General features: G+C 37.3%; 1 protein-coding gene across 4 annotated transcripts in view; it reads right to left on the bottom strand.

Moving 5' to 3' along the window:
• The window catches only part of GLCCI1 (glucocorticoid induced 1), a 138374-nt gene that overhangs the window by 57725 nt on the left and 60554 nt on the right, over positions 1 to 20095 (bottom strand). For all 4 annotated transcript variants that reach the window (XM_033193442.1, XM_033193445.1, XM_033193444.1 and 1 more), the window contains exon 3: positions 18672 to 18758. In XM_033193442.1, coding sequence (XP_033049333.1) covers positions 18672 to 18758 — 87 coding nt within the window. The remainder of the gene's footprint in view (positions 1 to 18671; positions 18759 to 20095) is intronic.

The raw sequence follows: 20095 nt of genomic DNA, 5'->3' as shown, positions 1-20095 counted from the left end.
TCTTCCAGTCTGGGGCTTGTCTTTTTATTCTCTTAGCGGTGTATTTTGAAATATAAACGTTAATTTTAATGAAGATCCAATTATCTTTTTTTCTTTTATGGCTTTTACTCTTGAGATTGTATCTAAGAATGCCTAATTAAGATACTCTAGAAGTTTTAGAATTTTAGAGGTTACATTTAGGATTATGATTCACTGAAAGCTGATTTTTCTCCATGGTGAGAGCTAGGACTTAAGAGTATTTTGTACATAGAAATATTCAATTACTCTAACACCAATCGTTGAAAAGACTGTCTTTTTCAATTAAATTTTGTTGGCATCTTTGGCTAAAATAAACTGACCACAAATATAAGGGTTTATTTCTAGACTCACAAATGTTGTTCCATTTACCTATAAATCTTTATGTGTGCCAATACTATGCTAACTATATTAATGTGGGTTCAAAGGAAACATTGAAATTGTGTAATATAATTCTACCAAATTTTTTGTTTTCAAAATTATTCGGACTTTTCTAGATCTTTTTGTATTTCCAGACCTACTTTAGGATTAGCTTGTCCATTCCTAGTAAAAAACAAACCAAAAAACAAAAGCCCTGGTATTTTCATAGAAATTGCATTGAATCTATACATCAATTTGAGAATTACCATCTTAATATTGATTCTTCCAATCCATGAACAAGTTAAGTCTTTCCATTTATTTAAATCCTTATTAATTTCATCCAGTAATGTTTTCAGTATATAAATTCTGGAGTGCTCTGTTAAATTACTTCTAAACACTTTTATCTTTTTTGATGCAACTGTGAATAAATTATTTTCTTATTTTTTAATTATTCATAGCTACTACCCAGAAATATAATTGATCTCTGTATGTTGATCTCATATCATGTAACCTTGGTAAACTTGTTTATTAGTTATAATAATATATCTGTACATTCCATAGGACTTTTTACATATAGGATTATGTCTTCTGTGAATAAAGAAGTTGCACTGCTCCCTTTACAATCCGAATGTCTTTTTGTTTTCTTGCCTGACTGCACTCGCTAGAATCTCCTGTACAGTAATGAACAAAAGTGGTGACAAGATGACAGTGGACATCCTTGTCTTGTTCCTTAGGAGAAAAGCATTCTGTTATATCACTGAATATGAATAATCTGTAAGTTTTTCATAAACGCATTTTATCAGATGAAGAAAGTTTTTTTCTGTTCCCAGTTTGTTGAGATTTTTTTTAAAAAATCATGAATGAGTGTTGAATATTGTCAAATTTTTCATCTGACTCTACTTAGGTGATTATATAATTTATGTCCTTTATTCTATTAATATAATGCATGCCATTAACTGATTTTCTGATGGTAAACCATCACTGCATTCTTCAGACAAATCCCACTTACTCAGGGTATATAATGCTTCTTATTTATTGCTGGATTTGATTTGCTCATATTTTATTAATAATTTCTATATTTATATTCAAGATGGATAGTCATCTTGTTTTATTTTCTTGAGATGTCTTTGCCTGACTTTGAAAGGAGAGTACTTATGACCTGAAAAAATAAATTGGAGAGTATTCCCTCCTTTTCTATTTTTTAGAAAAAGAGTTTGTAAAGAATTCACATTATTTTTTCCTTAAATATTTGATCGAATTCATCAAATGTGACCCTGGGGTAGTCTCTGTGGGAAGAATTTAAATTATTTATTCAGCTTCTTTACCTGTTATAAGTTTCTTCACATTTTCTGTTTGTTCCTAAGTCGGCTTTGGCACTTTATACCTTTCAACTAATTTATGTCTTTTAGGAATTTGTCTATTTCATCTCAGTTTTCTAAGTTGATGGCATTAAGTTCATAATATTATTTCATAATATTTTTTAAGTTTGTTCAGTTGGTAGTAATGTCACCTCTTTTACTTCTGAAGTTGGTAATTTGGGTCTTCTTTTTTTCCAGTCAGTATAGCTAAATGTTTGTCAACTTTAGTGATCTTTGCAAACTTTTAGTTACATTGATTTTTCTCTAACACTTTTCTGTTTCATTGGTTTTGCTTATTTTTCATTTTCTCATTCCTCTGCTTGTTTTTGCTCTGATTTGCTTTTCTTTTTCCAGTTTCTTAAGATGGAAACTTAAGAAATGAGAAACTTTTCTCTTTTTCTGATATGTGGATTTAAAAGTGTAAATTTTCCTTGAAGCACTGCTTTAGCTGCATACATAAATTCTCAGTTGTGTTTTTTCACTTAACTGAAAATATTTAAAAATATCCTTGGGTTATTAGGAAAGTGTTGCTTAATTGTCAAATATTTAGGGTTTTCTAAGGTTTCTTTCTGTTACTCCGCAGTGACTGGGTGTTTTCCATCTACGCATGTCAGTTAGGTCAAGTTGATTGATAATATTGTTAATGTCTTCTATCACCTTGCTGATTCTCTAATTGGTTTCTGAATAATGGGATAATGTCATATCATTTCTCATTTTACATTTTTTGCTTAATGTATTTTGAAAAGCAGATGTTAGATGCATATACCCTTATGATTGTTTTAAGTTCTTTTTGCACTAACCTTTTTACTATATGAAATGTTCCTATTTGTCTTCAGTAATCCTTCTTGTATTAAAGTCTACATTGCCTGATATTAACATATCTATTCCAGCTCTCTTATTGTTACTGTTTTATCTTTTCCCATCTTTTTGCTTTCAGTCTGTTTGGTTTTTAAAATATATATATATTTTTTAATTTTTAAAAATTTTTAATTATTGTGGGTACATAGTAGATACATATATTTATGGGGTACATGAGATATTTTGGCACAGGCATGCAATGCATAATAATCACATGAGAGTAAACTGGGTATCTATCCCCTCGAGCATTTATTCTTTATGTTACTAACAACCCACTTATACTCTTTTAGGTACTTTTAAATGTACAATGAATTATTACTGACTATAGTCCCACTGTTGTACTATCAAATACCAGGTCTTTCTTACTCTTTCCAACTTTTTTCCCCATTAACCATTCCCAACTCCCCACAGCTCCCCACCCAACACTTCCCAACCTGTAGTAACCATCCTTCTATACTCTAGTTTCAAGAGTTCTATTGTTTCGATTTTTGTATCACACTAAATGACTGAGAATATGCAACGTTTGTGTTTCTGTGCCTGGCTTATTTCACTTAACATAATAACATCCATGTTGTTGGATGAAACTGGATGTCATTATGATAGGATCTCATTCTTTTCATGGCTGAATACTACTGCTTTATCTGTAAGTGCCACATTTTCTTTATCCATTCATCTGTTGATGACACTTAGGCTGCTTCCAAATCTTGGCTATTGTGAACAGTGCTACAACAAACATGGGAGTGCAGATATCTCTTCAATATACTGATTCTCTTTCCGTTGGGTATGGATCCAGCAGTAGGATTGCTGGATCATATGGTAGCTCTATTTTTAAGTTTTTTAAAGAAACCTCCAAACTGTTCTCCATAGTGCTTGTACTAACTTATATCCCCATCAACAGAGTACAGAGGGTTCCCATTTCTCCACATTCTCAACAGCATTTGTTATTGCCTGACTTTTGGATAAAAGTCATCTTAACTGGAGTGAGATGATATCTCATTGCAGTTTTGATTTGCATTTCTCTAATAATCAGTGATGCTGAGCATCTTTTCATATGCCTGTTTGCCATTTCTATGTCATCTTTTGAGAAATGTCTAATCAAATCTATTTCCCATTTTTAAAATCATACTATTAGGTTTATTCATACAGAGTCCTTTGAGCTCCTTATATATTCTCATTATTAATGCCTTGTTAGGTGAGTAGTTTGCAAATATTTTCTCCCATTCTGTAGGATGTCTCTTCACATTGTTGGTTGATTGCTGTGTGGAAGCTTTCTAACTTGATGTTATCCCATTTTTCCATTTTTGCTTTGGTTGCCTGTGCTTGTGTGGTATTAGTTAAGAAATGTTTGCCCTGACCAATGTCCTGGAGAATTTCCCCAATGTTTTCTTGTAGTAGTTTCACAGTTTGAGGTCTTAGATTTAAGTCTTTAATCTACCTTGATTTTATTTTTGTATAAGGTAAGAAAAAGGAGTCAGACTTCTTTCTCTGCATAGGGATATCCAGTTTTCCCAGCACCATGGATTGAAGTCTTTTTCCCAATGTATGTTCTTGGCACCTTTGTCAAAAATGAGCTCATTTTAGGTGTGAGAATTTGTTTCTGGATTCTCTATTCTGTTCCATTGGTCTATGGGTCTGCTTTTATGCCAGTGCCATGCTGTTTCAGTTACTACAGCTCTTCACTATAATTTAAAGTCAGGTCATGTCATTCCTCCAGTTTTGTTCTTTTCACTTAGGACAGCTTTGGCTATTCTGGGTCTTTTGTGATTCCATACAAGTTTTAGTTTTTTCATTTCTGTGAAGAATTTCATTGGTATTTTGATAGGAATTGCATTGAATCTGAGATTGCTTTGGGTAGAATAGACATTTGAACAATATTGATTCTTCCAATTAATGAACATAAAGTATCCTTCCATTTTTTGGTGTCCTCTTCAATTTCTTTCATCAGTGTTTCATACTTTCCATTGTAGAGATCTTTCACTTCTTTGAATAATTCCAAGGTATTTAATTTTATCTGTGTCTATTGTAAATGGGATTACTTTTTATTTCTCTTTATATTGCTCACTTTTAGAATACAGAAACACTACTGATTTTTGTATGTTGATTTTGTGTTCTGCAACTTAACTGATTTTGTTTATGAGTTTTAACAGCTTTTTGATGGAGTCTTTGTTTGGGTTTTTCCAAATATAAGATTATATCATCTGAAATAAGGATAATTTGACTTTTTCCTTTCCAATTCAAATACCCTTTAATTCTCTTTTCTGATAACTCTACCTAAGACTTCCAGTACTATGTTGAATAACACTGGTGAAAGTGAACATCCTTCTTCTTATTTTTTTTTTCTCATTCAGCACAATAATAGCTGTGGTTCTGTGAATACATAGCTTTTATTACGTTGAGGTATGTTCATTCTACAGCCAGTTTTTTGAGGGTTTTTAAAACGAAGGGATGCTGAACTTTTAACAAATGTTTTTTCAGCATCAACTGAAATGATCATATGGCTTTTGTTCATTTTGTTGATATGATGTATCACACTGAGTTTGCTAAACCATTCTTACATCCCTGGGATAATTCCAACTTAGACATGATGACATGATATTTTTCATGCATTGTTGAATTTGGTTTGCTAGTTATTTTGTGGAGGATATTTGCATCAATACTAATCAGATAAATTGCCCTATTGTTTTTACTTTTTTGATGTGTCTTTGTCTGTTTTTGGTATCATGGTAATACTAGTCTTGTAGAATGAGTTTGAAAGTATTCCATCTCCCTCCATTTTTTGGAAAAGCTTTAGTAGGTTTGGTATTGGGTGTTTTTTTTTTTTCTGAAATAATTTTTTTATTATTATTATACTTTAAGTTCTAGGGTACATGTGCACAATGTGCAGGTTTGTTACATAGGCATACATGTGCCATGATTGTGTGCTGCACCCAATAACTCATCATTTACATTAGGTATATCTCCTAATGCTATCCCTCCACCCTCCCCCCACCCCACGACAGGTCCCGGTGTGTGATGTTCCCCTTCCTGTGTCCAAGTGTTCTCACTGTTCAATTCCCACCTATGAGTGAGAACATGCTGTTTGGTTTTTTTGTCCTTGCGATAGTTTGCTGAGAATGATGGTTTCCAGCTTCATCCATGTCCCTGCAAAGGACAGGAACTCATCCATTTTTATGGCTGCATAGTATTCCATGGTATATATGTGCCACATTTTCTTAATCCAGTCTATCATTGATGGACATTTGGGTTGGTTCTGAGTCTTTGCTATTGTGAATAGTGCCGCAATAAACATATGTGTGCATGTGTCTTTATAGTAGCATGATTTATAATCCTTTGGGTAAATACCCAGTAATGGGATGGGCTGGGTCAAATGGTATTTCTAGTTCTAGATCCTTGAGGAATCGCCACACTGTCTTCCACAATGGTTGAACTAGTTTACACTCCCACCAACAGTGTAAAAGTGCTCCTATTTCTCCACATCCTCTCCAGCACCTGTTGTTTCCTGACTTTTTAATGATTGCCATTCTAACTGGTGTGAGCTGGCACTCATTGTGGTTTTCATTTGCATTTCTCTGACGGCCAGTGATGATGACCATTTTTTCATGTGTCTGTTGGCTGCATAAATGTGTTCTTTTGACAAGTATTTGTTCATATTCTTTGCCCACTTTTTGATGGGGTTGTTTGGCTTATTCTTGTAAATTTGTTTGAGTTCTTTGTAGATTCTGGATATTACCCATTTGTCAGATAAGTAGATCGCAAAAATTTTCTCCCATTCTGTAGGTTGCCTGTTCACTCTGATGGTAGTTTCTTTTGCTGTGCAGAAGCTCTTTAGTATAATTAGATCCCACTTGTCAATATTGACTTTTGTTGCCATTGCTTTTGGTGTTTTAGACATGAAGTCTTTGTCCATGCCTATGTCCTGAATGGTATTCCCTACGATTTATTCTACCATTTTTACGGTTTCAGGTCTAACATTTAAGTCTCTAATCCATCTTGAATTAATTTTTGTATAAGGAGTAAGGAAAGGATCCAGTTTCAGCTTTCTACATATGGCTAGCTAGTTTCCCCATCACCATTTGTTAAATAGGGAATCCTTTCCCCATTTCTTGTTTTTGTCAGGTTTGCCAAAGATCAGATGGTTGTAGATGTGTGGTATTGTTTCTGAGGGCTCTGTTCTTTTCCATTGGTCTATATTTCTGTTTTGGTACCGGTACCATGCTGTTTTGGTTACTGTAGCCTTGTAGTATAGTTTGAAGTCAGGTGGCATGATGCCTCCAGCTTTGTTCTTTTGGCTTAGGATTGTCTTGGCAATGCGGGGCTCTTTTTCGGTTCCATATGAACTTTAAAGTAGTTTTTTCCAATTCTGTGAAGAAAGTCATTGGTAGCTTGATGGGGATGGCATTGAATCTATAAATTACCTTGGGTAGTATGGCCATTTTCATGATATTGATTCTTCCTATCCATGAACATGGAATGTGTTCCCATTTGTTTGTGTCCTCTTTTATTTCCTTGAGCAGTGGTTTGTAGTTCTCCTTGAAGAGGTCCTTCACATCCCTTGTAAGTTGGATTCCTAGGTATTTTATTCTCTTTGAAGCAATTGTGAATGGGAGTTCATGATTTGGCTCTCTGTCTGTTACTGGTGTATAATAATGCTTGTGATTTTTGCACAATGATTTGGTATCCTGAGACTTTGCTGAAGTTGCTTACCAGCTTAAGATTTTGGGCTGAGACAATGGGGTCTAAATATACAATCATGTCATCTGCATGTATTAAGATAATCATGTGGTTTTTGTCTTTGGTTCTGTTTATATGCTGGATTACGTTTACTGATTTGAATATGTTGAACCAGCCTTGCATCCCAGGGATGAAGCCCACTTGATCATGGTGGGTAAGCTTTTTGATGTGCTGCTGGATTTGGTTTGCTAGTATTTTATTGAGGATTTTCACGTCAATGTTCATCAGGAATATTGGTCTAAAATTCTCTTTTTTTGTTGTGTCTCTGCCAGACTTTGGTATCAGGGTGATGCTGGCCTCATAAAATGAGTTAGGAAGGATTCCCTCTTTTTCTATTCATTGCAATAGTTTCAGAAGGAATGTATGGTAGAATTCGGCTGTGAATCCGTCTGGTCCTGGACCTTTTTGGTTGTAGGCCATTAATTATTGCCACAATTTCAGAGCCTGTTATTGGTCTATTCAGGGATTCAACTTCTTCCTGGTTTAGTCTTGGGAAGGTGTACATGTCCAGGAATTTACCCATTTCTTCTAGATTTTCTAGTTTATTTGCATAGAGGTATTTATAGTATTCTCTGATGGTAGTTTGTATTTCTGTGGGATCGGTGGTGATATCCCCTTTATCATTTTTTACTGCATCTATTTGATTCTTCTCTCTTTTCTTTTTTTTAGTCTTGCTAGTGGTTTATCAATTTTGTTGATCCTGTCAAAAAACCAGCTCCTGGATTCATTGATTTTTTGAAAGGTTTTTGTGTCTCTTATCTCCTTCAGTTTTGCTCTGATCTTAGTTATTTCTTGCCTTCTGCTAGCTTTTGAACGTGTTTGCTCTTGCTTCTCTAGTTCTTTTAATTGTGATGTTAGGGTGTCAATTTTAGATCTTTCCTACTTTCTCTTGTGGGCCTTTAGTGCTACAAATTTCCCTCTACACACTGCTTTAAATGTGTCCCAGAGATTCTGGTATGTATTGTCTTTGCTCTCATTGATTTCAAAGAACATCTTTATTTCTGCCTTCATTTCGTTATGTACCCAGCAGTCATTCAGAAGCAGGTTGTTCAGTTTCCATGTAGCTGAGCAGTTGTGAGTGAGTTTCTTAATCCTAAGTTCTAGTTTGATTGCACTGTGGTCTGAGAGTCTGACAGTTAGTTATAATTTCTGTTCTTTTACATTTGCTGAGGAGTGCTTTACTTCCAACTATGTGGTCAATTTTGGAATAAGTGCGATGTGGTGCTGAGAAGAGTGTATATTCTGTTGATTTGGGGTGGAGAGTTCTGTAGATGTCTATTAGGTCTGCTTGGTGCAGAGGTGAGTTCAATTCCTGGATACCCTTGTTAACTTTCTGTCTAATGTTGACAGTGGGGTGTTAAAGGCTCTCATTATTATTGTGTGGGAGTCTAAGTCTCTTTGTAGGTCTCTAAGGACTTGCTTTATGAATCTGAGTGTTCCTGTATTGGATGCATATATATTTAGGACAGTTAGCTCTTCTTGTTGAATTGATCCCTTTACCATTATGTAATAACTTTCTTTGTCTCTTCTGATCTTTGTTGGTTTAAAGTCTGTTTTATCAGAGACAAGGATAGCAAATCCTGCCTTTTTTTGCTTTCCATTTGCTTGGTAGATCTTCCTCCACCCCTGTATTTTGACCCTATGTGTGTCTCCACATGTAAGATGGGTCTTCTGAATACAGCACAATGATGGGTCTTGACTCTTTATCCAATTTGCCAGTCTATGTCTTTTAATTGGAGCATTTAGCCCATTTACATTTAAGGTTAATATTGTTATGTGTGAATCTGATCCTGTCATCATGGTGTTAGATGGTTATTTTGCTCGTTAGTTGATGCAGTTTCTTCCTAGCATCGATGGTCTTTACAATTTGGCATGTTTTTGCAGTGGCTGGTACTGGTTGCTCCTTTCCATGTTTAGTGCTTCCTTCAGGAGCTCTTGTAGGGCAGGCCTGGTGGTGACAATATCTCTCAGCTTGTTGAGAGATATTGGCACATAGTTCTTGTGCCATGGTTTTCCACTCTACCAGGTCATTTAAGGACTTCTCTACACTGGTTATTTTAGGTAGCCATTTCATCTAATCTTTTTTCAAGGTTTTTAGCTTCTTTGCGATGGGTTCAAACTTCCTCCAGTATCTCTCTTGCTTGTCTGTAAAGGATTTTATTTCTCCTTCACTTATGAAGCTTAGTTTGGCTGGATATGAAATTCTGGGTTGAAAATTCTTTTCTTTAAGAATGCTGAATATTGGCCCCCACTCTCTTCTGGCTTGTAGAGTTTCTGCCAAGAGATTCACTGTTAGTCTGATGGGCTTCCCTTTGTGGGTAACCCGACCTTTCTCTCTGGCTGCCCTTAACATTTTTTCCTTCATTTCAACTTTGGTGAATCTGACAATTATGTGTCTTGGAGTTGCTCTTCTTGAGGAGTATCTTTGTGGCGTTTCTGTATTTCCTGAAATTGAATGTTGGCTTGCCTTGCTAGGTTGGGGAAATCCTCCTGCATAATATCCTGCAGAGTGTTTTCCAACTTGGTTCCATTCTCCCTGTCACTTTCAGGTACACCAATCAGATATAGATCTGGCCTTTTCACATAGTACCATATTTCTTGGAGGCTCTGTTCGTTTCTTTTTACTCTTTTTTCTCTAAACTTCTCTTCTCGCTTCATTTCATTCATTTGATCTTCAATCACTGATACCCTTTCTTCCAGTTGATCTAATCGGCTACTGAGGCTTGTACATTTATCACGTAGTTCTCGTGTCATGGTTTTCAGCTCCATCAGGTGATTTATGGTCTTCTCTACACTGGTTATTCTAGGTAGCCATTCGTCTAATCTTTTTTCAAGATTTTTAGCTTCTTTGCAATGGGTTCAAACTCCCTCCTTTAGCTTGGAGATGTATGATTGTCTGAAGCCTTCTTCTCTCAACTCGTCAAAGTCATTTTCTGTCCAGCTTTATTCTGTTGCTGGCGAGGAGCTGCGTTCCTTTGGAGGGGGAGAGGTGGTCTGATTTTTAGAATTTTCAGCTTTTCTGCTGTTTTTTCCCCATCTTTGTGATTTTATCTATCTTTGGTCTTTGATGATGGTGATGTACAGATGGGGTTTTGGTGTGGAGGTCCTTTCTGTTAGTTTTCCTTCTAACAGTCAGGACCCTCAGCTGCAGCTCTGTTGGAGTTTGCTTGAGGTCCACTCCAGACCCTGTTTGCCTGGGTATCAGCAGCAGAGGCTGCAGAACAGCAAATACTGCTGAACAGCAAATGTTGCTGCCTGATCATTTCTCTGGAGGCTTCATCTCTGACGGGTACCAGGCCGTGTGTGGTGTCAGTCTGCCCCTACTGGGGAGTGCCTCCCAGTTAGGCTACTGGGGGGGTCAGGGACCCACATGAGGAGGCAGTCTGTCCATTCTCGGATCTCAAACTCCATCCTGGGAAAATCAGTGCTCTCTTCAAAGCTGTCAGGGGCATTTAAGTCTGCAGAGGTTTCTGCCGCCTTTTGTTCGGCTATGCCCTGTCCCCAGAGGTGGAGTCTACAGAGGCAGTCAGGTCTCCTTGAGCTGCGGTGGGCTCCACCCAGTTTGAGCTTCCCAGTCAGTTTGTTTACCCACTCAAGCCTCAGCAACGGCAGGCACCCCTCCCCTAGCCTCGCTGCCGCCTTGCAGTTCAATCTCAGACTGCTATGCTAGCAATGAGCGAGGCTCCATGGGCATGGGATCCTCTAAGCCAGGCATGGGATATACTGTCCTGGTGTGCCGTTTGCTAAGACCGTTGAAAAAGCACAGTATTAGGGTGGGAGTGACCTGATTTTCCAGGTGCCATCTGTCACAGCTTCCCTTGGCTAGGAAAGGAAATTCCCTGACCCCTTGCGCTTCCCAGGTGAGGTGATGCCTCGCCCCGCTTCAGGTCATGCTCAGTGGGCTACACCCACTGTCCTGCACCCACTGTCCGACAAGCCCCAGTGAGATGAACCTGGTACCTCAGCTGGAAATGCAGAAATCATCCATCTTCTGCGTCACTCATGCTGGGAGCTGTAGACTGAAGCTGTTCCTATTCGGCCATCTTGGAATCGCGCTGGTACTAGGTGTTCCTTAAATGTTTGGTAGAATTCAGCAGTGAAGCCATTGGGTCCCAGGCTTTTCTTTACTGGGAGACTTTTTAATCTGGGTTCAATCTCTTTACTTGTTATTGGCCTATTTGGGCTTTGGATTTCTTCATGAGTCTGTCTTGGTAGGTTATACGTGTCTGGGAATTTATTCATTTCTTATAGATATTCCAATTTATTGGCATATAGTTGCTCAAAGTAGCCACCAACGATCTTCTGAATTTCTGTGGTATCAGCTGTAGTCTTCTTTTTCACCTCTGATTTATTTGGGTCTTCTTTTTTTTCTTGGTTATCTTGGCTAAATGTTTGTCAATTTTATCTTTTCAAAAAACTAACTTTTAATTTCAATGATCTTTGTAGTATTTTCTTCATTTCAAATCCATTTTATTTCAGCTCTGATCTTTATTTATTTATTTATTTATTATTTTATTTATTTATTATTTCTTTTCTTATACTAATTTTCAGTTTGATTTGCTCTTGCTTTTGCTGTATTTTAAGATGCATTGTAAGGTTATTTATTTGAAGTTTTTCTTCTTTTTTGATGTAGACACTTAGAGCTATAAATTTCCCTCTTAGTGCTCTTTTTGCTATATCCCATAGATTTTGGTATGTTGTGTTTCCATTATCATTTGTTTCAAGAAGTTTTTCAATTTCCTCCTTCATTTCTTCATTGACTCACTGGTCATTCAGGAGCCTATTGTTTAATTTCCATGTGCTTGTATAGTTTCCAAAATTCTCCTTGTTATTGATTTGTAGTTTTATTCCACTGTGGTCAGAGAGGATTCCTGGTATTATTTCCAATTTTTTTTTGAATGTTTTAAGACATCTTTTATGACCTAATACGTGGTCTGTCTTTGAGAATGATCCATGTGATGAGGAGGAAAATTTGTATTCTGAGGCTGTTGGATGAAATGTCCTGTAAATATCTATTAGGTCCATTTGTTCTACAGTGCAGATTAAGCCCAATGTTTCCTTGCTGATTTTCTGTCTAGGAGATCTGTCTAACACTGAAAGTAGGGTGTTGAAGTCTCCAGCTATTATTGTACTGGGGTCTATCTTCCTTTTTAGCTCTAATAATATTTGCTTTATATATCTGGGTGCTCCAGTGTTGGGTACATATATACTTACAATCATTATGTCCTCTTGCTGAATTGGCCCCTTTATAATGCCTTTGTCTTTTCTTACAGTTTTTGACTCTAAATCTATTTTGCCTGATACAAGCATAGCAACTCCTGCTCTTTTTTGGTTTCTACTGGCATGGCATATCATTCCACCCTTTTAGTTTCAGTCTACGTTTATCTTTATAGGTGAAGTGTGTTTCTTGTAGACAATAGATCATTGGGTCTCTTTTTTCTTTTTTTCATCCATTCAGCCACTCAATGTCTTTTGTTTGGAGAGTTTAGTCCATTTACATTCCATTTTATTACAGACAAGTATGAACTTACTCCTGCCATTTTATTATTTGTTTTTTTTGGTCTTCACTTCCTTCCTTCTTTCCACCCTTCTTGTCTTCCGTTTGGTCATTTTTTTCTGGTGGTATGCTTTCTTCCTTTTATTTTTGAGATAGGGCTTCACTCTGTTACCCAGGCAGGAGTACAGTGGTGTGATCTTGGCTCACTGCAACCTCCACCTCCCCGGCTCAAGAGATTCTTGTGCCTCAGTCTCCCCAGTAGCTGGGACTACAGGTGTGTGCCACCACGCCCAGCTAATTTTTGTATTTTTAGTAGAGACAGAGTTTCACCATGTTGGCCAGGCTGATCTCAAACTCCTGACCTCAAGGGATCTGCTTGTCTTGGCCTCCCAAGATGCTGGGCTTACAGGCATGAGTTTCCTCAAAATAGCTACTTTGAATTCTGTCTTAAAGGTTATATGTCTCTATTTCTCTAGGACTGGTCCCTGGTGCCTGGTTCATTTGGTGAGGTCATGTTTTCCTGGATGGTGCTTATTATTGTAGATGTTCCTCAGCCTCTGGGCATTGAAGAGTTAGGTATTTATTGTAGTCTTCACAGTCTGGGCTTATTTGTGCCTGCCCTTCTTGGGAAGGCTTTCCAAGTATTCAAAGAAACTTGGGCCCCAAGCCCAAAAAAACTGTGTTTTTTGCAGATTTGTAGAGGTGTAACTACCACCTTTGAGGTCTTGAAAAAGATCTGGGAGAATTCTTGACTACCAGACAAAGACTGTTGTTCTTTTCCTTTACCTTCTCCTCAGCAAACAGGATGTGTCTGTCTGTCGGTCTCTCTCTCTCTCTTTAAAGCTTGCCAATAAAAAGTTCTGACTGCTGCAATGGGCGATTCTCCCCTGGCTAAGGTTAGTCCAAATGCTCCCTCCATGCACAGGCACTGGCTGAGGCCAGTATGGCTTTATTCTTCACTGTGGTACGACAGTACTGAGTTCAGTGTAAAGTTCCCCAATCGCTGTGCTCTTCTTCCTCAAAGTGCACAGATTCTCTCTGTGCTCCACACAATTGCTACCAGGGGATGGAGGAGTAACACCAGCAATTCAAGACTGTCTCTCCTGGCCTACTCAATGCCTCTTTTGGTGCTATGAACTTAAAACTCGGTACTGTGATTGCTCACCTGATTTTAGGTTCTTGTGAATGGTGTTTTTCTCTGTGCAGATAGTTGTTAAAATTTGGTACTTCAGTGGGGGGTGGGAGGGATGAATGGTGTAGGCTTCTATTCCTGTGTCACAACTTTGTTTGTTTACCTATTCTTCCTTTCCTGCTTTGTGATATTTTTTAGTATGCCATTTTAATTCCTCTTTTTTTTAATTTAAATTTTTGGAGTTATCTTCTTAGTAACTTAGCAACTGCTCTAGGGATTATAATGTGTCTTAATTTATCACAATCTACATCACAATAATACTTAATTTCAGTCAAATGGGAACTACAATATACGTCCTTTTCCTAACTCCTCCTTTGTGCTATTATCATATATATTTCATGTACATCCTATAAATCCAACCAACCAATGTTGAAAACTCCTTTATATTTACCACATATTTACTATTCCCAGCACTCTTCAATTGTTCCTATGGATACAAATTAATATCTAGTGTTACTTCCTTTCAGTCTGAAGATTTGCTTTAGAATTTCTTATAAGACAGTCTGACAGGGAGAAATTATCTCAAGTTTTACCTGGGAATGCCATTTTTTCACCTTCATTTTGGAAGACTAGTTTTGCTGGATATTGAATACCTACCTGGTTGACAGTTTTTGGTTTACTTTTTTTCTTTCAGCACTTTGAATGCATCAGGCCTCACGGTCCCCATCACTTCTGACTTTAAAGTCAGCTGTTAAAGCTATTAGTGGTCCCCTACGTTGGATGACTCATTTTCTTTTTCTTATGGTTCCCTTTGTGTTTTCCTAGTTGTGGTTAGTTAAACTTCATCAATCTGTAGATTGTTTTTCATCAAATTTGGAAAGTTCTCTGTCAGTATTTCTTTGATTCTTTTTCTCTGCTCTGTCTCTTCTCTCCTTCAACTTTAATCTTTTTTTTTCCCTTTCCATTCTTCAGAGTATATAAATTCCATTGACTTATCTTCTAATTCATTGATCCTTCTGCCATCACAAATCTATTGTCAAGCCCATCTAACATTTTTATATTTAGTGATTGCATTGATTCTTCTGCCATCGCAAATCTATTGTCAAGACCATCTAACATTTTTATATTTAGTGATTGCCCTTTTTAACTCTAGAATTTTGTTTCCTTCTTTTTTAGAATGACTCTCTCTTTGTGAAAATACTTTATTTTTTATTTTTTTTGAGACAGCGTCTCGCTCTGTCACCCAGGGTGGAGCGCAGTGGTGCAATCTCGGCTCACTGCAATCTCTGCCTCCCAGGTTCAAGCGATTCTCCTGCCTCAGTCTCCTGAATAGCTGGGACTACAGGCGCATGCCACGGGGTTTCCCTGTGTTAGCCAGGATGGCCTCAATCTTCTGACTTCGTGATCCACCCACGTTGGCCTCCCAAAGTGCTGGGATTACAGGTGTAAGCCACCGTGTCCGGCCTGTGAAAATTCTTTATTCATTGAGTCCTTGTAGTCCTACTTTCCCTTTAATCATTTAATCATGGTTTCCTTTATTTCTTTGATGTCTTTGTCTGCTAAATACATTATAAAAACACATACAGTTTCTACTGACTGCTTTATTTTCCTGAATATGTCCCATACTTTATTGTAAAAACACATAGAGTTTCTACTGACTGCTTTATTTTTGTATGTGCCATACTTTTTTGTTTCTTTGTATAGCTCAAAACTTTTTGCTGAATGCTGGATATTTCAGATAATATAGCAACTCCAGATTCTGAGTTTCTCCCGAGAGTTGTTGTCTACTTGTTGTTTCTTAATGGTCTACAAGTCTGTTTCTCCCGCAATGTGTGACTGCTTATGTCTCTATTAGTTTTTGCCTGACTTCTTAAGACCTTTTAAAGCAGGTCTCCAGTGTTCACCATAGTGTTTGGCCAAAGACTGTACATTCTGTTCAAACATCTCAAGCCAGTAAGGGTTCTATTTCCTACTGATAGGATTTGTTTGTGGACAGAGGACAGCATTTGAAATTCTGGTTTTTTACAAGTTTTCCCTGGTTTTATTTCCAGTAGCCCACTTGAATTTCCTCTGCACCTGTTCCTAGGCTGTTCTGGCCAGGAACACATCGGTGGCCTGGGCCCACTCTGTTCTCTGCTGTGCATGTCCACAGCCTCCAGTCAACCTGGGATATGTGGGGAATTTATCAAGCTCCCACTACTGTCTTATCTCTCAAAACTCTCTATTAAACTCAACTAGTCCATTAGCCTACTGCTGGCCTCAAACTGGACTACAATCTTAGACTAATAAAGTTGTTGACCCTCTCTGTTTACTTGCCACAAAGATCACTATTTTAACCTACAATGCTCCAAAGCAAGTTATTTCTCTACAACAGTGGAAGCAAAGCTGCTGGTTTTCATCCTGATTGAAATGCTATGCAACAGAGCTAAGGAGAAGGAAAAGGAGAAAAGGAGTAGCACCAGATCACGAATTTGTGCTATTCTTACCCTATGTTTATTAGTTTTCATGAATAAAGCTTCTTAGTTTGTTTGGTAAAGTACTCAAACAGTTGTTTTGACAGTTTTGTCCAGCTTTATGGTTGCCTTCTGTGGAAAACAAATGTTCTCACTGAATCAGTCATTCCTTTTTAATAGTGTATGTCATCTATTACTGAAATCCAGTTATCGTTCAATTAAAAACCCAACAAAAGAGTCATTAAAAACTCTTTCATATTTACCCACATATTTACTATTCCCAGTACTCTTCAATTCTTCCTATGGATTCAAATTACTATCTGGCATTACTTCCATTCAGTCTAATGATTAGTAAATCTTGGTGATAACACTAAGATTGTATTTAATTCTGAGATAAAAATACAAGTTCACTTTTTTGTTATTCATATGCTATACACAGATATGTAGTTACAGTAAGCTAGAGATATTAGACTTAGTTTCATTTATTTTTTGTTGCTGCTGCAGAAAACTGATTTTTTTACATACATGTATGGTAGGTAGAAGGAGCTGAGTAGGTCTCTACATCCATACTATAAAGAAGCTGCTAAAATGTAATACAATCATAAGTAAAATCATGCTAATAAACTATATCTATGCAGTCCAGACACCACAGTATATAAGGGCACTGATAACCTATAGTATATAAAAATTATACAAAGAGTCCTGGAAACTGGTATATGAAAAAAATTTTGAGAGAAATGTAAATGTTTACTCTGGAGAAAAAAAATGACTTACTGTTGGCCTTTAAAAGACTTAGACTTACTCAATATTGATCCAGAGGGCAAAGTCAAAACTAAGTTACCTAAGTTCAATACATAAGAGAACATATTTAACAACTTAAAACAATTAAACTGGCTCTTTTTATAAAGTAATGAATTTCCCTCACTAAGAATGATCATGGCCTGGTGTGGTGGCTCATGCTTGTAATCCCAGCACGTTGACAGGCCGAGGTGGGCGGATCGCTTGAGGTCAGGGGTTTGAGACTAGCCTGGCCAATATGGGAAAACCCCATCTCTACTAAAAATGCAAAAATTAGCTGGGCATGGTGGCACATATCTGTAATCCCAGCTACTCGGGTGGCTGAGGCAGGAGAATCACTTGAACCCGGGAGGCAGAAGCTGCAGTGAGCCAAGACTGTGCCACTGTACTCCAGCCTGGGTGACAGAGTGAGATTCCACCTTGAAACAAAATTAAAAAAAAAAAAAGAGTAACAGAGATTTGACGACCATCTTTTAAGGAGACTAGAATGACTAGAACACAGACTAGATGACCTTTCAATTCTAAGTTTCTGTAATTTATAAAAAGAAATAGAAAAGAATTTAGATGGATAAAACTATCAGGAAAAATAATCCAAAATATACATAAAGATATGACACCTCAGGTTATTCATAATAAATAAGGAAATGGGTCATAGAAACTAAGTTTCTCAGAAGCATGGATTACTGTTGGGTTCCAAAGGGCAACAATATACTAGATATCATTAAAAAGCTATTAGATCACGCCTGTAATCCCAGCACTTTGGGAGGCCGAGGAGGGCGGATCACGAGGTCAGGAGATCACGACCATCCTGGCTAACATGGTGAAACCCTGTCTCTAGTAAAAATACAAAAAATTAGCCAGGTGTGGTGGTGGGTGCCTATAATCCCAGCTACTTGGGAGGCTGAGGCAGGAGAATGGCATGAACCTAGGAGGTGGAGCTTGCAGTAAGCCGAGATCGCGCCCCTGCATTCCAGCCTGGGCGACAAAGCAAGACTCTGTCTCAAAAAAAAAAAGCTATTAGAAACAGAAAACACTATCTTACCATTGTACAAAGCTATATAGCCTATAGCTCTGGTTGCTACAACTCAAAAACAAGCAAGCTGAAGAGAGAACAAAAGATAACTAAAATGAACAAGATAGAGAGTATTACATAAAATTAGACTTCACTCTGGAAAGGCTAAAGCTGACTGAGGGCATAACAAATATTTAGAAATGACACAAAATACACAAATAAGGTAAATTTAGACTTGTTCACCAAAATGTAGAATGAAACCTACCTAACTAGAATTTCTACTAACCTTACAAAAACCTGCCTAGAATTTATCCTAACCTTACCCTAGAATTTGTCCTAACCTTACTGAAAGAGGTAAGGTTAGGATAAATTTTAAAAGTGTCATTATATGCAGGAAATACCAAGGTAATCTCCTAGGACCAAAACAGTTTACAGACGGAAAACAAAAATAACTTACCTCTTTTAGTTGATCAGCACTCCCCCATGACGCAGAACGCTGATGTGACCTCTTTTCTGCACCCTCTTCTGCCCAACAGCTAGGTGTCTTAAAAAAAAAAAAAAAAAAAAAAAATATATATATATATATGAAATTTTATCTCTACTTCCTAATCTCAAGCAACTGAAACATATTTCAAATTCTTAGCACATACCAGTTAGATAACTATACTGAAATCCTTTAAATGCTAAGAGTTTCGTGACCCTGTGAAATGTTTTTTTTTTTTTTTATTTATTTATTTATTTATTTTTTTTTTTTTTTTTTTTGAGACGGAGTCTCGCTCTGTCGCCCAGGCTGGAGTGCAGTGGCCGGATCTCAGCTCACTGCAAGCTCCGCCTCCGGGTTCACGCCATTCTCCTGCCTCAGCCTCCCGAGTAGCTGGGACTACAGGCGCCCACCACCTCGCCCGGCTAGTTTTTTGTATTTTTTAGTAGAGACGGGGTTTCACCGTGTTAGTCAGGATGGTCTCGATCTCCTGACCTCGTGATCCGCCCGTCTCGGCCTCCCAAAGTGCTGGGATTACAGGCTTGAGCCACCGCGCCCGGCCGACCCTGTGAAATGTTTAAAATATTCTGCCATATTCTGAATTATATATGCTCAAAGATGTCTGAGTCATCTTACTTAAAACATTTGATACCTTCACATCAATAACATTAATAACTTAATTATAAAATTCAAAGGGAATTGTAAAGATATGTGTATTGGTGTTTTTAAAGAGAATAGTCAAACTAAATATGAAATGGTATTTCCACTAAATTTGATAGAGGTAAAATGAATGAAAGTATCTCAAAAACAGTAGTATTAAGAATGACCTATATTCAAATATTTAGCTAGAGGGCTGACTGTACTACTTTTTCTGTACTTGGGGAAGAGTAAGTATTAGTATCTTTTTTGAAAAATATCAGGCATCTTTACATAAAAAACAAAGTTATTATAAAGGTGAAAAAGAATAAAAATAGTAAAATATAAGCTAAATAAACAGAATATAAACTAAAATAATACATCTTCTAAAAAACCTGAACTGTGTCAGAAAACATAATCATTTTTATCTAAAATATGATTTTCAGTTATTTAGCTATTAATATATACCTCAAATGTAGGCCAAACCACTAAATCCCAAATAATGCCATACAGTGGTAAGACCATTTAATAGTTGTATTAAAAAATTAAACAATAGGCTGGGCACGGCGGCTCACTCCTGTAATCCCAGCATTTGGGAGGCCAAGGCGGGTGGATCACCTGAGGTCGGGAGTTTGAGACCAGCCTGACCAACATGGTGAAACCCCATCTCTAAAAAATTAGTTGGGCCTGGTGGCAGGCGCCTATAATCTCAGCTACTTGGGAGGCTGAGACAGGAGAATCACTTGAACCCGGGAGGCAGAGGC

The sequence above is a fragment of the Trachypithecus francoisi genome, unplaced genomic scaffold (assembly GCF_009764315.1).
Source record: "Trachypithecus francoisi isolate TF-2019V2 unplaced genomic scaffold, Tfra_2.0 Lachesis_group4, whole genome shotgun sequence".
Classification (NCBI taxonomy): domain Eukaryota; kingdom Metazoa; phylum Chordata; class Mammalia; order Primates; family Cercopithecidae; genus Trachypithecus; species Trachypithecus francoisi.
This window is presented reverse-complemented; position numbering and strand designations above follow the sequence as displayed.